Here is a 24,947-nt window from a genome sequence, read left to right on the forward strand (position 1 = left end):
TATGAATCTCCCAGTTTTTGAGCACACAGATAGTGGCCACTATTTTTATAATCTATTGAGCACACACAACTGTGATGCAGTTGGCAGAAGAGTAGTATTTTCCCAAGGGTTGTGGAAGGCTTAGGTGCATGTATTTTGTGGAAAAGATTATAAATAATCAACACCATAAAAAAAATTAATGATACAACTTGCTAAGGAAGTCCACTGGGGACCAACTACAACCATCTGATATTAAGTCAGTTTTCATGCTCTCCACATTGATTTTACTTTCATTTGGCTCAGGTGGTATACTAGTAGGAGAAAACCCTGAAAGACATTTGGGGACCTGGCACCACACATGAGGATCACATCTTTACTTGCTGGCGATGTGGTGCGAACAGTAACAGGCTCAAATCACCTCGATCTTTAACACCAAATTCATGAACCTCTCCGCCTACTGAAGTGCAGTCAAGTTCAGGGCAAGTCACTAAAACATCAAACGCTCGCAGATCAGAGAAAAACCTTTGTGTGTCTGTCGAAAATGTCACTTCACCATTGCAAAGCCTCTCTTTGCTTCGTCATGGAAAAAAGAGCTATCTGAGTCATGTAGGTCTATGCAGCACTGCTTGAACTTTTTTTTTTTATCCAAGCTTTTGGCAGTAAGCGCTGTGTCCATTGATGCTGCTGCAATAGGAAGCAAAGCCCTAGGCCAATAGAGAAGACGTCGATACCTGAAGAATAGTTCATGTGCAAGACGTATTGATCTGGTGAAATCTATGCATGAGGGCCGAGTTGGCCAAAGCAATAGTGCATTCACAGCACCTGGTCAAAGAATAAGCTGCTCTTTATATTCACTGTGAAGAAAAACAGCACACTGTATTGGATTGGACCCTATGAATGATAATCAGCGACTGCTGATGAGGCTGATATGTTAAAATAATATTGTCAGGGTTAGGGTTAGGGTTGGGGTTAAGGTTATTGTTTAAAAAAACTGAATAATTTCAATCTTGAGATTGGTCGACAGGTTCAGCCACTCGTAATTAAAGTTGGAACACATATTTTAAAACAAATAATGTTATGTTCGGGTTACGGGTTAGAATAAGATAATATGGTTGGGATTAGGATTAGGGTGAATGGTAATGTCATAAAAATAAATAAATAAAAAAAAAGTCATTTAAATCACAAGATTGTTCAACAGACGTTTGTAGTTCCACTTCAACCATTTTATATACCATTTGTGGTGAAAACCCAACCATTTTATTCTGTTCTTTTCATTTTCTTCTTCTTTGCGGTCTTCCAAGGAAACATATTGATTGTAAATGTCACATTTTTAATGCAATTCTAGCAGAAAACGAGGCGGATTTGTCAGGAAAACCATGTGCTTTCATGCATGACATGTTAAGGGAAAGATGGCAGGGGGTGTTCTACCACACACAAGGCTGCACAAAATATACGGTATAGGATTTTGGGTAAAGAGAAATACTCCTTCAATCGGGGCAGAATCCTTCAGAATACCATAATCGCTCACTGGAGGCAAGTAAATGCCTAGAAACAATGCAAACAAATCCTGTCATTGTTCAAAATCCACCCACCTACACTAAAAATTCACAGCAATGACAGCCACAACAAAATGTCATCAAGGCACATGAATTTGACTCTTCTACGTATATAGATGCATATCAAAAACAGCACAATAAATACATGTTTGCACGCCCCAGTCACATCCATATATTCATCTTTACTCGGGAAAAGGAGAGAAGGGAGATATTGCCTGCGTACTGTTACCACGTCACCCATCTAACTGTAGAGATACATTAGCATAGCACACAAAAGCCTCTGCCAGAATCAGGTGTGAGGGCCTGTTGCAGTGCAAACACACACACATACACACAGACAAAGACATGCACACACACCCACAACCTGTAATGTATTCAGCCAAGCTTTTTCTTTTCATTGCCATTCAGGCGTCATGTTTTCCCACACAGATGCTATCAACAGCAATAAGCCTGTGTGGTCATTGCTATTCAAAAACTATAATGTCGACCATATATTGTGTTCATTGGCGGATTCTAGTAGGGAGAAATGACTGGCTGAAGTCTGCATGGGCTGGCTGATTGGCTGCTGTGTTGACTTATCGATGAAGTTGAATATTTAATGTGTTTCTGAGTGCGTATTCGGTTTAACACAGTAATCGTCACTTATGAATGACTACATTAACTTGCAGATGCACAATTTTCATTTCACAGTCGAGTCTTTGTGCACCGCTGGGTGACTGATTCTGTTGATTCGGCGGAGATAAACATTGATAAACTGTTAAACAAGTGTGTGTGCTTGCGTGTGCACACAGACTGCTATGAATTCCATTCATGGCTTTTGTTGTATTGTGTAGTCTGGCTGAATGATTGGTGGATCCCTGCTTATTGTTTGTGAGAAATCATCAAGTATTTTGCCTGCAGAGTTATTTAACAGATGCAGAACCCATGCTCCATTAGGTACTGTTTACAGTACATGTTAAAAGTGCACAGCTGTGTTTGGGTCTTTTTCTATAAAGCAAACATCATACGAACACTGTATAGTAAGCACTATTCATTATTCTGTCAGTGTAGGAGGAAAAAAGGAAGAAATATCACATTTTATAGACATAAGTTGAAATGATAAGTTCTTAATGTGTAAAATTTCAAATTCATTTTCCACTCAGTAGCACCAAACCTTCCAATAACATTACAACTTGCCCTGGGGAGCATCCACTTTTTAGATAACCATCTAAAGCATTTATGTTTCTATTGATATCTCTGCAAACAGAAAATGTCTCGGATCTTAAATATAAGAATATATGACTGGTTTAAGAAACTGGAAAATGGTTTAAGAAAAAACGAAGCATCCTTTCCTCATGCTGAGGAATAGGGGTGTGGGGGGGACGACAAGACATCTGTCCCCCTCACTTTCATGGTACAAACCTAGTAAAGTCTTAGGCAATAATTGCTCAGCGCATGTCATTGAACATGCACCTACTTGCATAGCTGGCCTCCCCTCCCTTTGTTATAAAAACTTTTAATAGCGTAAAATCATTAAACACTATTATGTGTATTGAGCATTTTATATATATTGAACTAGGGCTGAACGATTTATCGTTTTCTGATCGAAATTGCGATTTCAGACAACGCGATCATGTGATCGCCAAAGTGGCGGTTTTTGCAGCGCTCCTGACTGACCCAGGATCTGTTGTGTCAACTATTTTACATATACATGCCGTCTCTCTACCATCCTGCCAAACTCACCAATCAGAAGCAGCATGCTTCTCGTGGACAGGTCACGCTAACCAATCAGTATTAACCTGCTCCTTAACGTGTTCTGAAATGGCTTCAGCTGGACCAGAAGCGGAGTTAGGGGATTTAATCCCCAAGAAAAACAGCACGTTGGTCATTTGGGAGTATTTCGGGTTTGAGGCTGCAGACGTGCACCAGAAACAGGTACTGTGCAAAACCTGTCGCGCTAAAGTTGCAACATCCAGCGGAAACACAACCAATTTATACCGGCACTTGAAAAATCACCACAGGCATTTGCATGACGAGTGCATGACGAAAAAGTCCGGTGAAAAGTCTGGTGAAAATGATACTCAGGCCCACTGTAGCAAACAGACTACAATTACAGCATCTTTTGCCAGTGTAACTCCGCATGATAAGAGCAGCCACACCGGGACACCGGGAATTGTTTTGTATTTTATTTAAAGGAACTTAGGATCAAGAAATAAGACTCAATAGTGACACGACGGCCGTTAGGGTAACTGCAGCCATCAGCCGTGCATGCTTCTTGTTAATAAATAGATGTGGAAGCAATTTTTAACTTTAGTTTTCATCCTTGCATTAGAGTAATAGCATTTAATGTTTTAATGTTACTGTACATTGTGAATATTGCACTGAAGCTTGATTTGAAGGAAATCGTGAATCAAATCGAAATTGCAATATCTGCCAGAAAAATCGCAATTAGATCTTTTCCTAAAATCGTTCAGCCCTATATTGAACTACGACAAAAGTCTGACCATGCTTGGGTCTTAAGTCAGATGTTTCTGGAACTTATTTGACAAATATGTTCATCGTCCTAATAGTCCTCTCAAAGAGAAGACTAGTCCACATAAACACGACTCAGATTCGGCATGGCAGCCGAGCATGGCAGGGATTTTCGTTTTTTCCTATAAATCCTTCACAATAAAAGTCCCCCGTTATGTAGTTATTTAAAAGCTTTTATTAAATGTTGGGTTTTCACTTGCAGTGACCAAACATGGCTCCTGAAACAGCTGAAAATGAACACTAGTTACCAACTATGAGTCAGGCTGAAGTAAATTACAATAGTGTATCAACCTACTGAGCCTACTAACTAGTGTTCAGAGCTGTCGCTCTGGAAAAGTAACATATGCAAAAAGGTTCATTAGAGTATCAGATAATTGATCACAGAATGTTTTGTTTTTCTTTGTGATTTTATTTTGCCTGCGGTGAAAAACATTGCCAGCTGAAACACAGGAACCATTCCCTTCACCTGCAGGCTATATTTATTATTTACCTAGGTTTTTTGCCCCCCACGATTTAACCCAAGTCGGCGCCACTGGTGCCTGTTGACAAGAAACAAGTGAAAAACTACAAACCTTCCATATCAAATCTATTATTATCAACCAAATGTGGTCCAGCTTATGTCCAGTGTATTCCTGTTAAATGTTTAAACATACTTTTTAATGTTGTGTGAGTGAGTCCAATTCTGCATTTATAGCACTTCCTGTTATCTGTATCTGTGCTTGTTTTTTTCAGTTTCATGACATAGATGTGTTTTTGTAAGTTTCCTATGTATCTGTTTTGGTTTGTGTGTGTGTGTATGTGTGTGTGTGTGTGTATATGTGTGTGCGTTAGATCCCTCATCCCCAGATAAGACACGGGATGGAGGACAGCAGGGCATCCCGGCTTGGGGAGTAACAAGCATCACCAGGGATCTGACACTCTATTGCTGTGTGTGTGTGTGTGCGTGTGTGTGTGTTCAGAAAAGAAACAGCCGTTGCAGCACACACACATGCAAGCACATAGCCCTTGTCTGAGGGCACTGCTGTAATTGGATGTCTGATTACTGTCAGATAGTGTGTACAGGGGAGAGAGGCAGAGAGGGCGAAAGAGAGAAAAAATGCCAGAAAAATGGAAGAAAAGTCTTCTCTCAGGGAAAAAGAGAGAATGTTAGCAACAGTGGAGTGGAAGAAAGAGAGATCGAGGCTCAGAAGTCAGAGTGAGAGAGGGGAATAGAAAGTAGTGGACAGAGGAGTGGACATGGTCAGTCTTTGTGATCTCTGAGCTTAATGTTGACCTTGTGCTTTTTATCTGTGGCCTGACATCCAATCATACCTTGCTTATCTCCCTTCCACGTCGCCTTACATCTTCTCATCTTTCCATCCTTTTCCTCATTTCTTCCCTGCCGCCTTCTCATCCGCCATGATTTTCCTCAGTTTCCTATCTATTTCCCACTATATATCCTTCATATCCTCCCTCCCTCCCTCTTCGTCCATCTCCTCTCTCCGATCCGTCCCCACCGCGATTCTGTCATCCAGCCGAAAGCCAGTGGGATTAATCGGATTGATTGAAAGTATCGGTGATGCGTGACAGGTGGCAGAAGGTCAGATGAGTCAATGGAGACGTTAAATGACTTGTCTGCTGCCTGAAGACTCACAGAACGAGTCTCCAGTCGCACTTGTCAACTCTCACGGCAGGACTGATGGTAAACAGTTCATTTGAGCTGTCTCTGTGGCTGATGAGATTACGCAGTTGAGCGGTGAACACACTCTATTCCATCTGTGTGTAAACAAAGGCACACAGCTGTCGATTGAAGGTATTTGTGACGTGGTTTTGTTTTAGTCTGGGACAGATTTTGGATGTCAAATTTCCCAGCGTCTTGGGTTTGCCAGGTTTAAAAAGGGCACTATGTAGTTTTGGAGAAGAAATTCAAACGAAGAATTTTATTATTTACAATATTTTCTTCCATAACTGAATAAACAAGCTGTTCTCAGAGGAAAATAAGGTCCCCAGAAAACTGTTTGAAGCTAGAAAGGTGTCAGGGTCCGCCACATATAAACAAAGTAAAACAGAATGAAATTGTGTTGTCCTTTAAGGTCAAGCTGTTCATTCAGTTTATTCACACATGAAAACGAAGAGAGATTGTTTATTTAGCAACAAACTGCTTTTTATTTTCTCTCCCACATGTCACAAACGCCAACAACTGCTGCCTTACGGCAACTCTGAGGGGACACTACATTTTTGTGCTCTCTGTCTGTCTGTCTGTCACAATGTGAGGACTCAGAAGCCAATGACTGTCAGCCACTGGCTAGGACAATGGCGTGGTCCATCAGCCCAACCCTAGTCCTACAGTAACAGTTAACAAGACACTTCACTGTGGATTTATTCCAAGAATCATTTGTGTCATTATGTTCTCTAAAAATCAAGGCGAACTGATACATTTATTGGGCCCTGCTCTACACTTCTGTAAAGACCTTGCCAAGTGTTTTTTAAGAAATGTAATTCCCTCAGACAGACAATATGTTGTTGTTGTTTTTATCCAAATATTTGGAAAAGCAAATACATCTCCATTGAAGAATGGATCAAACTTGTTGACAAAATGGCTTGGACGAAGGCCATTCCTGATGTCTCATGGAGATTGTTATTGCAAGACAGATTGAAGTCCAGCTCAGAGAGAATGTAGACATTGTATTCTCTTTATGCTCCTTTAATAGCCACTAGGTGGACTAAATTAACTAGTATGGCTGTGCTATATTAGTGGCTGCAACTGTTGCCTTATTTACACTTTGATTTATATATTTATTTAGAATATATTAACATTTGCTCTCGCTTTATCGCTCATCCGTCTGCACAAAAGCACTGGGGATTCGAGGGGTGGGTCGGGCATTTGAATAGATTTTTTTTTTTCTAGACACATTACTGTCTGCGTACGAGAAACCAATACTAACCACATGTATGAGAAGAGGCTGCACATAGACATTCAGTATGTACAGGTTGTCTTTCACGCACGCACGCACACACACGCTGCTCCATGCAGTAGGTGTCCGCCTGTCTCCCCTCAGACCTGCGCAAGTGCTGACTTCAGCTAGACTGCTCGACTCCTGCGGTGAAGACAGACCTGCTGCCCCACCCATTCCTCCACCACCACACTTGCACACACACACACATGCTGTCTGTGGGATGGTAGGTGTGAGTGAGACGTTAAAAGGCCGAGATCTTCTGTCTCTCCGTCTCCCTCATGTTTTTTTTTGTTTCTCATCTTTTCTTTTCCCCACTCGAACCTCCAAATCCTCCCCTGGCATTCAGACTCGCTATGTCTCTGTATCTCCCCCTCTCTCCTGCACACACATGCACAGAAATGATATGATGTCCAATCTGTTCTTCGTGTTCTCTCCCACTTCTAGATATCTGTATACTGGAAAGCGGTACAGCCTGTCCCCTATGTACAAAATAAAGAGGGAGCAAAAGTCAAAGTCTAGCTTTTTAATTCAATCACTCTGCAGAGCTCCTGCCCTGTGACTTCACCCCAGAGAGGTGAATTATATCGACATTCAAATTTTGTTCCCTTTTTAGCGACATAAAAAATACAGATTCTCGTGATTTTCTATGCTAAAGGAGGCCGGATGGAATAATTGTACCATGCTGGCAGTGTATCAGGTACTAATATAAGACAGATACATGACATAGGATATCTCCAATGGCTGCTAATTTGATAAATAATGCAGATGTACAAGCAAAAGGGGAGGGGGGACTTCTACAATAACCGTCAAGGCTATTACTCTCAATAATGCAAGTGCAGGGTAGATGGATGATAAGGGTTATTTGCTATAGTTCTTCTGTAATATTAATGTAATGAAAGATGGGGATGTCGTGTGCTGCACATTTACTTCCATGTTTTCTTTTATACTGACATTCATCACCTTCTGTCCCCTTTGCACATTTCGTGTGCTTCCCACCATTTGTTTTCTGCAAGTAGAAAAAACAAACATAAACACGATTTATAACATGGTAACTACTGGTCCATTTTTCCAACACTGCACTGTGTCACTTCATAATAACACAATAACACAAATTTCTAGTTAATTGTATCATAAACATCAGCTGCAACTTTACGATAAAACATTGCTTAAATCTCTTGGGGCTTTTTCATACATGTGTGCTGGTCTGGCTTGTCTCAGTTTGACTGGGCATGTCAGCAAAGCACCACAGGGCTACCTACTTGAAGGTCTAATGATGGGCTTATTGAGTAGTGGCCAGTGCAGCAGCTGTAAATACTCCTGCTCTCTGCAATATTATTGAACAATAGCTGCTCACAAAGCTACGCCTATTCTGTGTTAAACATGTTTAATTTCCTGTAAATTCTTCACAATGAAAGCCCTCAGTTATTTCATTATTTGAGCTTTTATTATAAAGCATCAAAATTTGGAAATGTTGGGTTTAAACAGGTAGTAACAGCGGGAGGGAACATAATGAAACAGTGAATCAAAGCAGATATCTGAAAGTACAAAGAGAAACTGAACTTCAAACCACAGAGATTCACTTACAGTAGAAGCTACAAAAGTAGAGCCGAACACACAGAGACTTTTAAAAAATGTCTCTCTCCAGTCACCAAAATCCCAACACAACCTTGTTTGAGCAGGACAAGGAGGGTTGTCACACGTTGGTGTGCGGTTGCCAGACGTCACTGCAGCCCACTTGGAGATGGGGCGGCACACTTTGGTCTCCGTCCTGGAGAGGGTCCATCACGGGCGCAGCGTGGATTGGCTCCAGTCAACTCTGGTAATGAAAAAGTAAATAAGTGACGGATGGTTTGACTTGGTGTGGCCAAAAGTGCCAGTGGAAAAGCCCCATAAGTGCTGCCCTTTTTGGAAATGTGTATTAAAGATTCCCTCCACACATGTATTAAGGCATAAATAGATATTCACTAATGTGTGTCTGACATCACACCAACAATCCTTAAAATGGCCTGTACTCCTTCATAATCATTAAAAATTCCAGAATAAAATAATATGCAAATATCCCTCATTTCACAAGTCTCCTACATGACTGTATTGTCCATTTTCAGTATATGTGCACTGAAAGCTTCTAGTTTCCACATCACACTTGTGTATGCTGAACACTGGACCAGGATTGGCTTCCAAACTACTTGTGATGTCACAGATCATGCTCATAGGCCGCCACACTTTGAGCAATGAATGTGACAACAACTTTCTAGTGCTCAAACTCTGCACACACATCTTTCTACACAGTGAAGCTCAAACAATCAACTGAAGGAAGGGGAAGAAAACTTTTTTTGAAGGGAGGGGGATTGCAAAGTTTTACCTTCCTTTCTTTGTCTGAGTCAAGAATCTATCTATGGAACATTCACTCTAGTACAGTAGGTACCACTGCAGTATAGATGCAGAATCCAGAAAAGGAGGATTTCTGCATTGTCTACAATTAAAATAATAACACAAAGTAGATACAGACTGAAGGATAGCTCCTGCGGTTATCACTGTATTATTAAATTCTGCCATAATACACTGAGGCTCGAGTGTGAATTAGCTTTTTAGATAGATCCCACAAATTATTGTATTTTGTCTGAGCACCACTTGAAACATTTTTATTATGTGCACAGTAAATCTCGCAAATATCCAATATTCCTCCACCGATGCAAACTGCTGCCTCAATTTACACACTGACAACTCATAACATCGCTCATGATTTCATCTCAGTGTGTATCTGACAAACATTTACCAAAAGTACATTCAATTTCTGTAAACGCAAACATCTTTCCCATTTTCCCTACACCCTTATCAGCATTTCATTATCAGCTTATTATAAGCAATTTCAAGCTTAAGTCTGGCACGGCCTCACATAAGCTCTTCCACCTCGGGCTTGGCTCAGGTCTTCGCACCATCTTTTCGGGGGTTTCGGGTTAGGACTGTCTTAAATTTCCGAACCCATTTGCAGCTGAGGCCTAGTGTCCTTCAAGGCATATTTTAATGGGAGGATGTAAATTTCCTGGGACAGCGGTTCCGTGGGTGTTGTCAATGATTCATTAGAAAGCCTGGGGAGAAAGTTTCAACTGGGAGCGAAAAAATGCAGAACACAATATTTACCGCACCGCTTCTTCCACTCACCCGGGCAGAGCCGGCGTGTGTGTCGTGGGCATGGTTACTGGAGTGCACACGGAATAACACGCAAAGGCGGACGTTCACTTGGGAAGCAGAGGGAAATCCACACAAGCGAGTGTGAAGCCACACACAAATACACGCGCGCACACATAAATCAGCGACTTCAAAGGCCCACGCTGCAGAGTTCCCCGAGCCACGAACAAAGCATAGAGAAGCAGAGGGCAACTTTTAATTTTAAAGCAGTGCTAATGAGGTTTGGAGAAGAAAGAAAGTGTGTCAAAATCAGTGTGTGCATGCTCGTGTTTGCTGCATCTTAGCGTGAGGATTCCAATAATAGGAGTTCATTGCAGGTGTTTCTGTGGGGATGAATGCAGAGGGCGGTTTTTATCACAGAAATGCCCGCTAAGCCGGAGGAAGAAATGAATTTCTTCCTGCATGGATTTGTCGGGCGCCTCATATGTTATTTGCTCAGTAACAGTTGGCAAGGCTTGTATGTGTGTGTGTGTCTTTCGGAGTTGCAGGGACACACACACACTTAAAGTGGGTGAGGGTGACACAGCTATATCTTAATGGAAGAATCATTAAAGGCAGGAGCTTTGATTTCACTGCCTCCCTTTCATTTTGTACGCACACACACACACACACACACACACACACGCACATTTAACACAGAAATATGCACTCGGGCACATAAACACACGCACACACACACACACACACACACACACACACACACACACACACTGCAGTGCCAGTGGCATAAATGCAGCTAGCTTTAAAGTTACTCTCATTACTCATCTTGCTTAGCAGGAAACCACATTACTGTCTGTGTGTGTTGCAGCTGTAATTTGGGTATAAATACATAACAGGATGCATGAGTGTGTTCCTCCTGCAGTGTTGAATAGAGGTTTTGTGCATGGTATGATGAGCTGTTTGGGGTGATGTAATTGACTGCCATTGGAGTGATGTTTTCGAACAATACCTTTTAAAATGCAGCCAACTGTAGATGGAACATAAAGAGCAGGGGTGCTAAGTTTCACTAGGTTCCATTAATGTATTCTTACGCACATTTTGAGGTATCTTATTCGAGAATGCTGATGGAAACCAAGACAATTAAAAAGACTTCTTTAATATGTACAAAAAAAAAGGTTTTACGCTCACTTCTGCTGTTTTTCCAGTTCAAATTCAAGTTTTCTAAGTCCAAATTCAGTAATGATCTACTCACCTCCACAGCAATGGAAAGTCAGGTGAAGTCAACCCAACCAGTCTGGAGTCCGGTTCTGCTCGAGGTTCCTGCCTGTTGAAAAGGCAGCTTTTTCAAGTGCTGCTTGCTCATGGGGGAAAGAGGAGTATGGAGTATGGTCTAGACCTGCTCAATTTGAAAAGTGTCATGAGATGACTTTTATTGTGAATTGGCGCTATGCAAATAAAGATTGATTGATTGAAGTTCCATAGTCCCCATCTACTTCAGTTGTTTAGGAGAATGCTGGAACGCTGTTTTTCTGTGAAGCTCCAGAAATGTTTTGTGGACTAGGAAACCTCACTCCACTTTCCATCGACATGGGGAGTGAAATTATACTGACTGATGATCATTTTTGAGTGAAATGGTCCTTTAATGCGCTTCATGGGTGATGGAAACACCATGTTTATTTTTTTCATCTTCTTTGAAGTTTATTAGCGGTTGTTTAACAATTGGTTTTATTTATTTTATTCCTCTCTTTTTATTACGACCATGCGTAGCATACTTTGGCATCATTTGACAAAACCTTAGACAAAGATTCCAGTGCGTTTGTTAAAATCAAAGGACACACATTTGACACACATTTGGCACTTGAAAGCGTTTATAGTCGGGGTTCCGCCGCCACATACTGTGCGCTATAGTAAATGCATTGTAAAATTGTCGGTTATCTTCTCCTGTCAATGCACCACTGATTTTTTCGTTCTCTGCCTCTCACATTGTTTGAATTATTTGGAGATGTAATCCTGCGTGAAAAGTTTGACAAGCTGAAGGTGAGAAGAAAATAACGGGAGCAAGAAACACACAGTGCGAAAGAAAAGCCTCTGTTGGTTAATGGATGAATTGGTGCAGAGTGAGAGAGAAAGAGAGGAAAGTGTGGGTGGGAAGCAGATTGTTAATTAAACATTGAGGCAGCGATGTTTCCTGTCCTGAAACAGAATGAATTTCATCTCAAAACAGAGTGGAGTTAATTACCGACTATGAGGGGTTTCAGTGGGGGAAGCGCCGGACACACACTTAATATCGAGTTTATCATCACCACTTGCACTCAACGTCCCATTTCTTAAACAGCTGCAGAGGGGACACATAGAAGCAGTTGTACGCTTAAGTCGGCAATTGTGTGCGTGCACTTACACACACCAGTCTATGCACTGTAGCTCATTGGTTGACACCTACACACATGCACAAAAACAGACTGCTAGGCTCACAAAAATACGTTTCACACCTACACCGAAAGAGGTAAACAAACTCACGCGTACACACACACACACATGCACACACACAGATACACATAAATAGAATGAGGGAATTAGGATTCGGTCACATTCTGTTCCACATTGAAGCCTCAATAATCAGGTTATTAGAGATAAACTCTGTGTCGCTGCTCATCGGATGAAGCCAATTCAATTAGCCTGTTGTCGCTGAACGTGCTACAATTGCTGAATTATGTAATAAACTGGCTGTTACTGTGATCCAATACAGCTGAGACCATTCTTTTATCTGAAGTGAATAAAGAGAATTTCTGACTGGCCTCACATTAGTATGCCCGCACTGTGACGCAACATCTCTAAACAATTAATTATCCAGTTTTTACACAATCAGCCAAATTATGAGCCTGCAGATTGTGATTTTGGGGGTTGAGGGAAGGAAGCGAACGGTTCTTTCCATAAAAAGTGTGGCTGGTTTGAAGTTGAAATGAATTATTTTCACGATGTTTTCTCTAAATCAAGCGACTAATTTCAACTTTGTCTGAAAATGAGGGACATTATTGACTTGTTGACGACCTTTTCATGCATTTACTGCTCTATTAGATGATAATGCGTATCTGATGCGATCGGCCACAGTTTCTTTCCTTTGGCGGCAGCGCAGTTATTTGATTCGGCCCACAGAAGGCTTTCACGCCATGTCGGGTACCAGAGATGCAGGGTTTTTTTTGTTTTGTTTTTAACCCAGATCTTCACTGAAATCAATACCAGGGCTTGTAGTTCTCAGGAACACTTATTCACATCTGACCAAATCTTTGTCTTTCACTATGTGCTCTCCAGACAACACAAAAAGGATAGCCTCAAAACTAGCTATTGTTTACAAGATTTCTTCTCCCCTTCTCTTAACATTTCTATTTTGCAACGTGAAGCAAATACTCTGTCTGGAGTGTCAAATGTGCAAGGGTTTTGATGTTGAATCTCTCTCTTCCAACGTCTCCTTTTTATTCAACAACTTCTGCTTTCAAGCAGACGTTCTTTGAGTGATTTCTTTAAAAAAAAAAATGTATGTTTCTCCTAACTTAACCTCGCAGCTTTCCTTTCAACGGAGGGGAGAAGGTGCACTCTAATAACTGACGTTCGCTTTTAAAGAGCTGCTTTTTCTCTTTGGCGCCATCAAAGATGAGAAAGGTTTTAATGGTAGCGGTGGATTTTGCCACGACACTTGCAGTCAGATGTGTCTGTGAGTGTCTATACTTGAAAACACTTACACACAGACGCAAGGATGTGATTTGATATTGTCTTTAGCTGGGAAATCTGTTTTCTGTGGCAACAGTTTTTGATGGTGATGGGCCATAAACAAACAAACCCTTTATATCTTCTCAAAACCTTAACCCTTTATAACTTCTCTAACACCTAAACCCAACCCTTTATAACTTCTTTGACCCTAAACCTTTACAGCTTCCTGGGTGGTAAAACTTTTCTATCTTCTCTAACCCTAACCCTTTATTACATCTCTAACCTCTAACCCCTGACTTTTTCTATCCTCTAATGCCTAAACCCAACCCTTAACATCTTCCGAAACCCTAACCCTTTGTAACTTTTCTAGCCCTAACCATTTATAACTTCTCTAACCTCTAACCCCCAACCCTTGCCATCTTCTCTAACTCTAACCCTTTGTAACTTCTCTGACCCTAACCCTTTATGGCATCTTTAACCCCTTACCCTTGCCATCTTCCCTGACTCTCACCCTAACCCTTTATAATTTGTATAACCCTTACCCTTTATAGTTTATCCAACCCTGACCCTTGTCCTATGTCTAATACATATCCGTTTTTGCATGTGTGTGTACACACTGTAAGCAGTTTTCTTATCATTCCTCTTAAATCTGTGTGTAAGTATGCAAAAGTGCATATCAAGCTGGTGATTATCCTTGAGAAAGTAACTGAACTTCCAAGTATTTGTCTTTAATGTGAAGGGTGTGTGTGTGTGTGTGTGTGTGAGAGAGAGATGGAGAGAAGTAGACGGGGGTGCCTATGCAGATTTTTTTTTCACTGTAGCGATTATCCTTGAGAGGCCTTTAATTTAAGGCTAATGAGCATTTGTTTTACCAGTCGTGCGCGCTGCTATATTTGCGTCTGCTTGTGTAAGAATGTGTGCGCGAGCGTGTGTGTGTGTGATTAAGGAGTGTGATATAGTGAAAGCGACAGACTGTACAGATGTTCAATAAATGGGCTGGAACAGGCAGGGAAGGAAAAGGGGACATCATTCACGCTATCTCACACACAGATGCATGCAGACAAATGACAAAATTGAACACGCACACACACACGACATAGATACACTATTGTAACAGCAGCTTTAATGTTTGACAGTGACATAATCATACAAAACGCACACAAACACCTTTACACCTTGAGCTGGGCTAACGATCTAATGAAGCAGTCCTAATTAACAGGACTGAGCTTAAATTTAAAGGCGGGATTAGTGCAAAGCAGTATGGGATGTTGGATTCTGTGTGTGTGTGTGTGTGTGTGTGAGGAGGAGGATAGACTGAATGAGAGTGCTGTAGAGTGTGTGGCTGTGAACGTGGGCACCCATTTGTTTTGAAAGTCATTCAAAAACTATTACATCTGTTTTGTCCCCATGTTTCCAGGATTAAGCATGAATCATTTGTGTGTGTGTGCGTGTGCGTGTGTGCGTGTGTGTGCTTCCTCATTATCACATATTGAGTGGAGTGACTAATATGGCTGTGATTGCTATGGTTGCTATCCTGGACGACAGGAAATGAAGGAGTGTGGAGTGGGTAGAGGACATTTCCTGATACTCGCACTGTGCACAGTGATGATATTTTAAGTCACGATGCAGCTTCGTCTATCTTTCTTCCTCGGTTTTCTCTCACACCTTCATCAGAATTTCCTTTTCGCACATTCTCCAACTTTCTCTTCCTTCCTTTTCTACAGCTTTTTTTTCCTTTCGTGTCTATCCTTTCACCCCCCCACCCCATAAACACACACTTTTTGTTTCTTGTATTTCCCCGCTCCAGTGCTGTACCTTCTTCCCTCTTTTTCTTTTCTCCCTTTATACCTCATCTCATGCAACTCTCTGACTCTTGTTTCATAACCTGTGTTTTGGCATGAATGTTTTACATGGCGACTATATCTGTGAACTCATATATTTTGAATAATACTGGAGTTATTGCTTGTTGCTGTGGAGTCTTGGCATCCCCCCAAATCAATTGGCCGGTAACACTATATCCTGGGGTTTGGATTTTTCCAAAAATTGAATATCATCCTCTGGCCGCTGCTGTTACGCAAACCATCCATTTATTCTCATATTTATCTCAAGGTGTTGAGGCTTTGGAAGTGTAAAACCACATCACTTCCATGCACCAAAGGGAGTGTTTACAGCCAAGTGTAGAACACAGCTTTATGAACTGGGTATAGGCCAAAATCAAGGGAGAGTGACTAAATATGAGCAGTGAATACAAAATGAAGAGATGCAAATCAGCGACTTAAAAACAGTTTATGCATTCTGTGTTGCTCTTTCTGTCCCAGGTGGTGTGTGTATTGCCCAGTCCTTGAAGATCCCCAGGGAGCCGAGGCCAGGGGAGTTTGACAAGATCATCAGACGCCTGCTGGAGACCTCCAATGCCAGGGCCATCATCATGTTCGCTAATGAGGACGACATACGGTACGTGCCACGCACTCAAACAAGTCCCCCGCAGCCACGGCTCAGGACTTTTTCTGCTGTTAATACCGAAGAGACATTCTGTCACATTTTCCGGTTTATTCATAACTTGAAGCATGCAACTATTCAGTACAGTTTGACATGTTTATTATCGCAGCAAAACATGGTTAGACTTTGGCGTCTAGGCTCTAACTCATCACTCCCCAGCGAGATGTTTACACAGAGATATTGGGGATTGATGGGCAAGACACCTTAAATCCCCTGTTAGATCCTGGAGGTGGATGCTGAGGTGATGGTAGGGCTGAAAAAAAATGCAGCAAACCACCCAACGCAGGGCAGCAGTGGTGCTGACAGCCAAAGGGAGAGTTGGGAGAAAAAGTGAGACATGTAGCTCAAGTTGTCCTGCTGAACTAGCTTGTAGGCATTCCCTAAAGACAGTAAGAATACCATTAGCCGCGATAACAGGGACATTTTCGGATTGACATCATTCTTATTAGGAAATTCAACTTAACTGTTTATATGGACACTAAAGAAGTCTGAATCGAATATGTGCATTTACATAGAAAACGTTTTTTTGATATGGGCAAAGTGGTTCTGCCCACTGTGTAAGGGTTGGTTTGGGGTCATCAAAATGAAGAAGAATAGTGGTTCTGCCTCTAAGATGGGCCTACATCATTTCCTTGGTCTCTTGGTCAAAATGGTTGTATTATCACTCATTATCATAAGTTTTGCGAACTTGTTCACATCATCTTGTTGCTGGGCAAACATGAAAGCAGAAAGAATAAACTTATCCAGTCAGAGAGCAATGATCGGATGAATCATGTATGTCATTATCATCATCATCTATTAGGTGCCAGTTTTTTCCAGTTGAATGGATTATCAGAGGTTTACAAACCCCTCCCAACCTGATTGAAAATTCCTTCCGATCAGGCTGGATCTGGCCAGTATCTCCCAATTGATGTGGTAACATTTTTAGTCTGTTACTGCTTTTATTTCAATTATTAGTGGAATATTAGGGTCCATATCAATACAGCTATTGATGTTAAACTACTGATAATATGAGAGAAGTGGGGTCCAGCCAGAGACACCTTATACCACCGCCCCTTTTTATTGATCTTTCCTGGGCTACATAAACAGTTTAATTCTCCGGTCTTTTCTCCAACAGACGAGTTCTCGACGCAGCTAAAAGGAACAACCAGACAGGTCACTTCCTGTGGGTGGGTTCGGACAGCTGGGGTTCCAAAATCTCTCCCGTGCTTGGCCAGGAGAAAGTGGCTGAGGGAGCCATCACGATTCTTCCCAAACGAGCATCTGTGGATGGTAAGAGTGTGTGTATTAAGAAAATAGATACAATAATTCTAAGTTTTTATGTCCTGACACATCAGCAACTAAACATGCACTGATCTTTGAAAAGAGTTGTGAGAAATTCCAAAGATTTGTATTCCCGCTGCGACTCTTTTCACCCACCTTGCTGCATGACAAATGAAAGGAAGCCGAAGCTGTGTGTGTGTTTGCGTTTGTGCTCCAAGTCTAATAGATCAAATTAAGGGGACAGGGCCACAGACTAGAAACAGAAAGTGAAATACACTCATGTTCCCGCACTCTTGATCCCAGCGGGCAACAAGTTTTTGCCATTAGGCCATGGAGGAATACCCTCATTTGCTCTCTGTCAGAGCTCCCTATTAGATAATTGACTCCTGGAGGGACACAAAGGCGACAAGATATAAACCTAAAGTGAGGAGAGAGCCTATGCTGAAGTTTAAATGAATCAAAGTCTGCTTTGACAGAGTTGTGTGTGATGGAACCAGGAGAGGAGTAATGAAGAGTGTGTACACAGTTACCAATTTATTAGGTACTATTAGTCACCTAACAATCTGATGTGATATAATTCAATAATCATGCAATAGGCCTTTGTGACAATGACAATGTTAAGTCAGAAATGTTTCGATTCAACTCTGTGGTCATTTTTAAGATAGTGGTTATTGTGCCATTGTCCAACACTTCATCAATCCTAAGGGGAACATTTTACTATTTTTACTGGACTAAATTTTGAAAATACACAAAGAAAGTACTCAAAGTTTCATATCCCCTTTAAGTCTGCTATCTCTTTGGTTTAATCAAACAAATTTAACTTCCCGGAGAGAGATAGGTAGTCGGATGCTGACGCTTTGGGTTGGCGTCCAGCCCCAGATGCCAACCCAAAGCGTCAGTATCAGGAGAGCATACAGTTGTGATTTTTTGAGCGGCAGCTGGGCCCACCTTCTAGTAAGGGAGCAGCAAGCACATTGACAGCAGCCGGGCATGGTGGATCAGCTGAGGTGTATGGTTAGCAACGTCCTGGATGTACGATGGGCCTGAGCCATTTGAGCAGCCGCCAGTGTTCGGTATTCCCTAACCCTCCAACCCCGAAACCTAACCCCTGGCACCCAGGTTCCTTGCAGTCTGAGCCGGATAAGCCCCAACCTTAACCCTATTGATCTTCACATCTTTCATATCTAACTCTTGACAATGAAGCAAATAAGTGTATTTATTCTCCAAAATGTCACTAATCTGAATTATAACCCACTCGGTGGAAATAAATCCCTTTACCTTTCAGTGTTTGAATCTCACAGTACTGCAAATGCTTACATTGTCATCTGTGAACGCACTGAGGAGTGAGTGATCCCAGTTGACATCTACAACCTGTTGAGCTACACAGCGAGTGAACCCACTGTTCCCAGCAGTCTCTAATTGTGCCACACAGGTGCACAGAGGGGCAGTTTCACTGACAGCAGAGGAGATTAATCAAGGCAGCTCTTGTCGGCTTTTACAGCAAATCAGGCATGGCACACGCTGTCCAAGTCAGTCTGATAGTCCCCAGGGATTCCTCCCACCCTCTGTGGTTTGCTTCATGTGCACTGTATCGCCCCTAAACTACAGTGGCAGGGGTGTTGGAAATGACACCTTCTCTTTATTAGGGAAGTTTAATGGTTCCTCGCAGTCTTCTAGGGACAGACTTGAGGCAACTTGACGATAGAGGATGTCTTCTGAGAAATTCAGTGTTGCTATCTTTTTCTCACAGACAACAAAGCAAAAAGCTGTTTTCCCCAATTAATTTTGGTATGAACTAAGTAGTGTACAAGTACAAGGAGTGTTCTTGTCTCCCTCATTTCTCTTTTCTCTCGCCCATCTCTTTATCTCAGCCTGCCATTCTCTGACAGGCATTTCCATTTCTGTGAGTGGAGAAATGTGTTCTTCCCCGTTTCTCTCTCCCCCCATACTTATTAAATCGGACAAGTTGCCAATGTAGCCTGTGAAAGCTCATTCTAAAATGTTTGCTCTCCCTGCTGTATCAGCTCCAGTATTTGATAGGAGCTCCTAACACCGGATGGCTCCACAGAAATGGCTTTTCAGTCATACTTTAGATCCATAGGCTATTCATAACATGCGCCTTTGTGAGTCAAAACGTATTACACCGTCATGAACACCTCATTTATGAGTACAGGCGGCCTCCGTGGATATGAAGCACTCCTAATCAGAATGATGCTGGCTCAATCCTCTATGTGGACAGATAGATGTATTCAGTGCAGTTTCAAAAAGGAAAGATACAAACCTCTCTTCACTCAACATATTTTAACTTCTGCCTACTCTGTCTTTTTTAACAGCGTTTGATCGGTATTTCCGTAGCCGCTCGCTGTCCAACAACAGAAGAAATGTTTGGTTCGCGGAGTTCTGGGAAGAAAACTTCAACTGTAAGCTGGGGATGCACGGTAAACGCCCTGGCAGCCTGAAGAAATGCACAGGTAAGACTCTGCACTTCTTTCCAAACGGTAATTAGGGTCTACTTTGTTTGGAGAGTACAGACAAAAAAAGAGAGATAAAAATGCTTCGAGCTAGAGTTTTACACCTGTGACAGAGGCTGTTACAAATCATTTTGCCAGTTTGAGAGGAGGTGTTCCAACTCCACAGATGTTCGAGAGGGTTGTAAGTTCTACCCACGAACAAATCTGGCAGGTGGTCAATTCTAATTGGTTTTCTCTCATCCATGCACCGCATTAACAAGATCCCAGATGTGGAAGTTATGATGTACATTTACTCAAGTACTGTACTAAAGTAAAAATAAGAGACTGTACTTTTTAAACCACTGCATTCGTCTGACAGATTAAGTTAATTAAAAAAGGGTGGACCTTAAAGAGACGGGAGCTAAAACAACGTTTCAGACAGAGGGGGAATACAACACTGCAGCGCTGGACAGTATGAGGAAACTGACGTGCTTTTTTGAGCACTAGAACATGTAAATCTATTCTAAATTAATATGAACCTGAAAATAAGCATAATAAGTCTTCTTTAAGATGAGAAGGACAGGGTTTAAATTGATCTTCATTTGATTGATCCGATATTGATTCATAAAATCCTGAAAGCGGTCTTTAAATACATGCTTTTTCTCATGGATGCAAGTTCAAAATTGACACCTTCCAAACACAAAATGGGGTAGATTTTCCATTTGGCGAGTAAATCCCTATGGGCTCTGAAAGTTTCCTTTTTTTTTTCTTATTTTCTTTTGTTGAAATACATACACCTACATCTGTCATCACTTTGTGGCAGTACTGGCAGTAAAATGTTTACAAACCAGTCCTGACCTACATAAAATATAAACAAAAAAATATGTACATCTACAGGGAATGCCAAATGTCAACTACTTGGATAATAAAAAAAAATGCCTCTTCAGGGGATAATCCAACAAAAATGTGATTTTACAAGCCCTCAAGTCCCCAATGAAATGAAGTGTTAAAAACTGAAGGTTAATAGGGGCTCGGGTTTCAAGGGGTTCATTTAAGATAAACCAAATATAAACAAACAAGAAAAACTGCAGCCGTCCAGCTATTTGCAAGGCAAGCAGCACTTGCACAAATAAGGATGGTGCTGATGCAGGTAACCTGGTGACTTTTTGTGGTCACTCAACTTGGCTGAAGAATAAATACAATTTCTCTCAAGTACAATGGAAAGGGGCAGCAAATAAATCTCAAAAGGGGCCTAAACAGACCAGAGTTACTGAATGGCAATCTATCAGGATGAGGTCTGCACCCTGATTGGCTGGGAGAGGAATGCCCCAAACTGCTTCCACTCAGTCAGTCTCCCCACCCTGTGCACAGGTCATCTGAATCCACTGCAATCAGTCCAGAGGGATTTTGAAATTCAGCCCAGCACAGAAAAAGATAGCAAGTCTTACACACTGGTTAAAGGGACTGCTACAACTTTCCTGTTCTTTCACTGCAGCATTTTTATTAGTTAGATGTTAAAATCAGAACAATATCGTAATTATTTTTATTATTGATTATCCTTTTTTAACCACAAACCACTTAATCTATTCATGATGTAAACAATATGTTTAACAATGCACCAGTTTAGAGGGTTCCTTGTACAATTTTCAGCAGTTGTTCTCTCAGAATCTCTTTTATTTCCAAGGAAAATTGGCACTGACAACCAAACTGATATTGAATAGAATCAAATCGGAAACCATCGGAATCCAATTTGGGGAAATCGGTGGCAATATCCCCGCCTCTAAAGATTAACTGAACCTTAAACATGTGCAGCAGTGAAATGCAACATTCCCATTACTGCAGCAGTGATATTCATCCATAAACATCAGATATAAGTGTAAAAGACTGACAGGGACTATTTAACTGAAGAAAGACTACAGAAAGAGTACATCTTGCTGATTATACTAACATACTTTTACTTAAAAAGAATGCATATAGAGAAAATGTAAATAAGGATGCGAATCGAATGCATTTTCACAGTTTGGTATTAGTACTCTTACTTAAGTAAAGGATCTAAATACATCTTCCACCACTGCTCGCATCTTGCTCCATGTCATTCTGCTCTTTTCTTTCATGCAAAACAAGGACTAGCCGAAATGCTAATCAGTGCAGCTTCCAGCTTAAGAAATCCAAAAAATTATTGTGGTTCTTTTATCTCTCTCCGCAGCATTCACTTGTCACAATATTGAAGTCACCAGAGAAACTAGTTCACTCTGGAAGCAACCCGTCTGTCTGGCCCTTTACCAATTAGGCCGGCTCACAAAAATCTGCACAGATTTACCACATCACTGTGGCTTGTCGGGGGGCTTCATTGGAGCATCCTGGCTGTGAAGATTTGTCAACAGGGACATGCACGGGGGTTTAATTAGAATATATATTGCAGAGGGCAGTACTGTCTGTAATAAGTACCTTAAAAGCACAGATCACACTAGCTGCTGGGCTCCAGGGAATGATACAGCTCAACAAGAACAATTGTTTGTGTTCTCAGAGCTAAAAGGGAAATTAAATAATTGTTGGAGTCTGTCCCTATAAATACGGTAATTTAGTCTCCTCTGTGTATATGTGTCTGTGTGCTCTTGTCGTCAAACACGCGCTTCGACCTGTATTTTGCTGCCGTGTCAAAATGCCGGTAGCTTGTTATTTTACACAAGGCCAAGTGCTGCTTCCGATGTGTAACCCGCGTGTCTTGTGCTGTGTGTGCGTGATCTAGATAGGGCTGTGTGTGCACTTTCACAGTCACACACCTGCTGGTGGCTACACAACAAATGGCACACTTAGTACGCAGAGTTAGCGATGCTGATGGATGTTACCTGTGTGTATGTCCGTGATCACAAACATAAAACCCTCAAGTTTGGGTTCCATGTGACCCCATGCTGCTGCGACTGAGCCTGTACGTTTATGTGCGTGTGTGTCACTGTGAGTATTCCCCGGGTGATGCCCACCATTAGTTCACATAATTAGGTTTGTAAGGGCTGTGACTCCCATTGACCGTCTATTACTGGCCGTGGCATCTGTGTACGTGGGCGTGTATGTGTCGAGGGGTCTCTGTAGTCGTGCGACAGAGTCCATTAATTCCAAGTGCTGGGGTTCACAACCTCCAAATCATCAACACAGAAGCCAATCAGCAGCCTGCTGCTCAAGGTCGCTGTGGTGACACAGCTGATGGGAGAATGTGGAAATGGGTGTGATTATTGCATGTGATTGGGTTGAGTGGGAGAGACAAATGGAAAGGGAGATGGTGTCAACATGTGCGAAAAAGTAAATGAGCAGGAAGAGGGAGTGAAATAATGTTCAGATGCACAAATTAGATGCCGAGAGACAAAGAAATTATAATGAAATACATGAATAGTGGATGAAAAATAACAAATGAGAGAGGACAAGCCAATAAGACACATTAGATTGAGAACAGGAGGAAATGAGAGTGGAAACTTTCTGAATATGCGCCAAATATGACCAGAGCCCAGAGCTTAGCCAGGTTTGTTGAAAACAACATGCTCTGTCTTCTTTTAACCTCTCAACCACCAACAACAAATTAAAACAGTAGTCTACGATTGATACCAGAGCTGTGAAAAGGCCTCTTAAAGGGTAACTCCACCAATTTTACACATTAAAGTGTGTTTACAGGTTTTGGGGAGTACTACGAGTACTATGAGTAAAAAAAAAAAAAAAAGTAGTATAAAGTCTTTCGTGGCTCCAGAGGAAGCTGCATCTAATCTGATAAACTGTCAGTTATGTCACTCAGTGGTTAAGTTGGATTGTGGGTAATGTAGGCGCCAAATGCTGTAAAGCAGTCCACGGGTCTAGCATTGCACAACATTGTTGGATTCATTGTGGGCAGTTTATTTTGAGAGATATTAACTTTTTCATTCCATGCACTCTTCTTCCTTTTCAAAACCTTGGGCCTAGATTACCCACCATGCAATAGCCAATTGTTTGACATCACTGGAGGCAATCTATCAGCTTCCTCTGGAGCCACAAAAGGCTTTATACTACTTCTGTGTGAGGTAGAGCAAATTTTATGTTTGTATGGACTGTTTAAATTGAATTAAATAAAAATTAAAATTACAATATTTCCCTCTGAATTGTAGGGGAGAAGGAGCATAATGCACTCCAAACAAACACTGCTCTCATTTAAATCTGAACATCTGCTGTGTTAGCTGAAAAGTTTTCAAGGAGTATTGAACATTTTGAGCAGCATGAGCAATCTTTGATTTAAAAAAATTGAGTCAACATTTTATCAGAACATAATATGAGCTTTTTCCCCCCATAACAGTGTGACATTATATTTTTGTCACACACTGAAAATGTATTTCTGCTCAAAGATTGCTAGCTTACCATCAGCGGTGCCATTATAGGCAGTGCAAAAAAGGTGACGTTTGAATTGGTTTAACTGATAACGAAAATGAACTTCTAAATGTCACAAAACGCGTCTCGCAATTCCGAGGGATGGTTTAGGTTTGTTGAATGCCGACGAGTACATCACTGTTTCATCAGTCGGTGTTCAGCTGAGGCTTTTCTCCCTCAACATGACTCATGCGTCTCCGTTGTGCCTGTCTTTCTGTCCCACCTGCACGATACTTTCTTGACTTGATTGTTGTGTGAGTGCAAAACAAGCTATGTGAAGCTCGTGCATATTTAATGGAAATGTTCCGTGGAAAGTAAAAACACACATACACCATTGTAGTCATCATAAGATATCTTTCAGAGGGCTTTTTGTGATTTCTTTTTTAAAAAACAGTTCTTGCTGCTTCTACCATTGAACCCAGACATCTGTTCTACAGTCCAGCAAATTTATCCTAATAATTTATTTACAGTACATTACCTCCACCTTCATCTTTTGTTATTTCATAAAAAAGAATAGCAAGCACACAAGGGGAAAA

The 24,947-nt window shown here is 41.4% G+C and overlaps 1 protein-coding gene across 2 annotated transcripts in view; it reads left to right on the top strand.

Moving 5' to 3' along the window:
• The window catches only part of grm8a (glutamate receptor, metabotropic 8a), a 159,137-nt gene that overhangs the window by 59,535 nt on the left and 74,655 nt on the right, over nt 1–24,947 (top strand). For both annotated transcript variants that reach the window (XM_073480535.1, XM_073480534.1), the window contains exons 3-5: nt 16,135–16,270; nt 17,433–17,587; nt 19,912–20,049. In XM_073480535.1, coding sequence (XP_073336636.1) covers nt 16,135–16,270; nt 17,433–17,587; nt 19,912–20,049 — 429 coding nt within the window. The remainder of the gene's footprint in view (nt 1–16,134; nt 16,271–17,432; nt 17,588–19,911; nt 20,050–24,947) is intronic.

The sequence above is a fragment of the Pagrus major genome, chromosome 14, assembly GCF_040436345.1.
Source record: "Pagrus major chromosome 14, Pma_NU_1.0".
Lineage (NCBI taxonomy): Eukaryota > Metazoa > Chordata > Actinopteri > Spariformes > Sparidae > Pagrus > Pagrus major.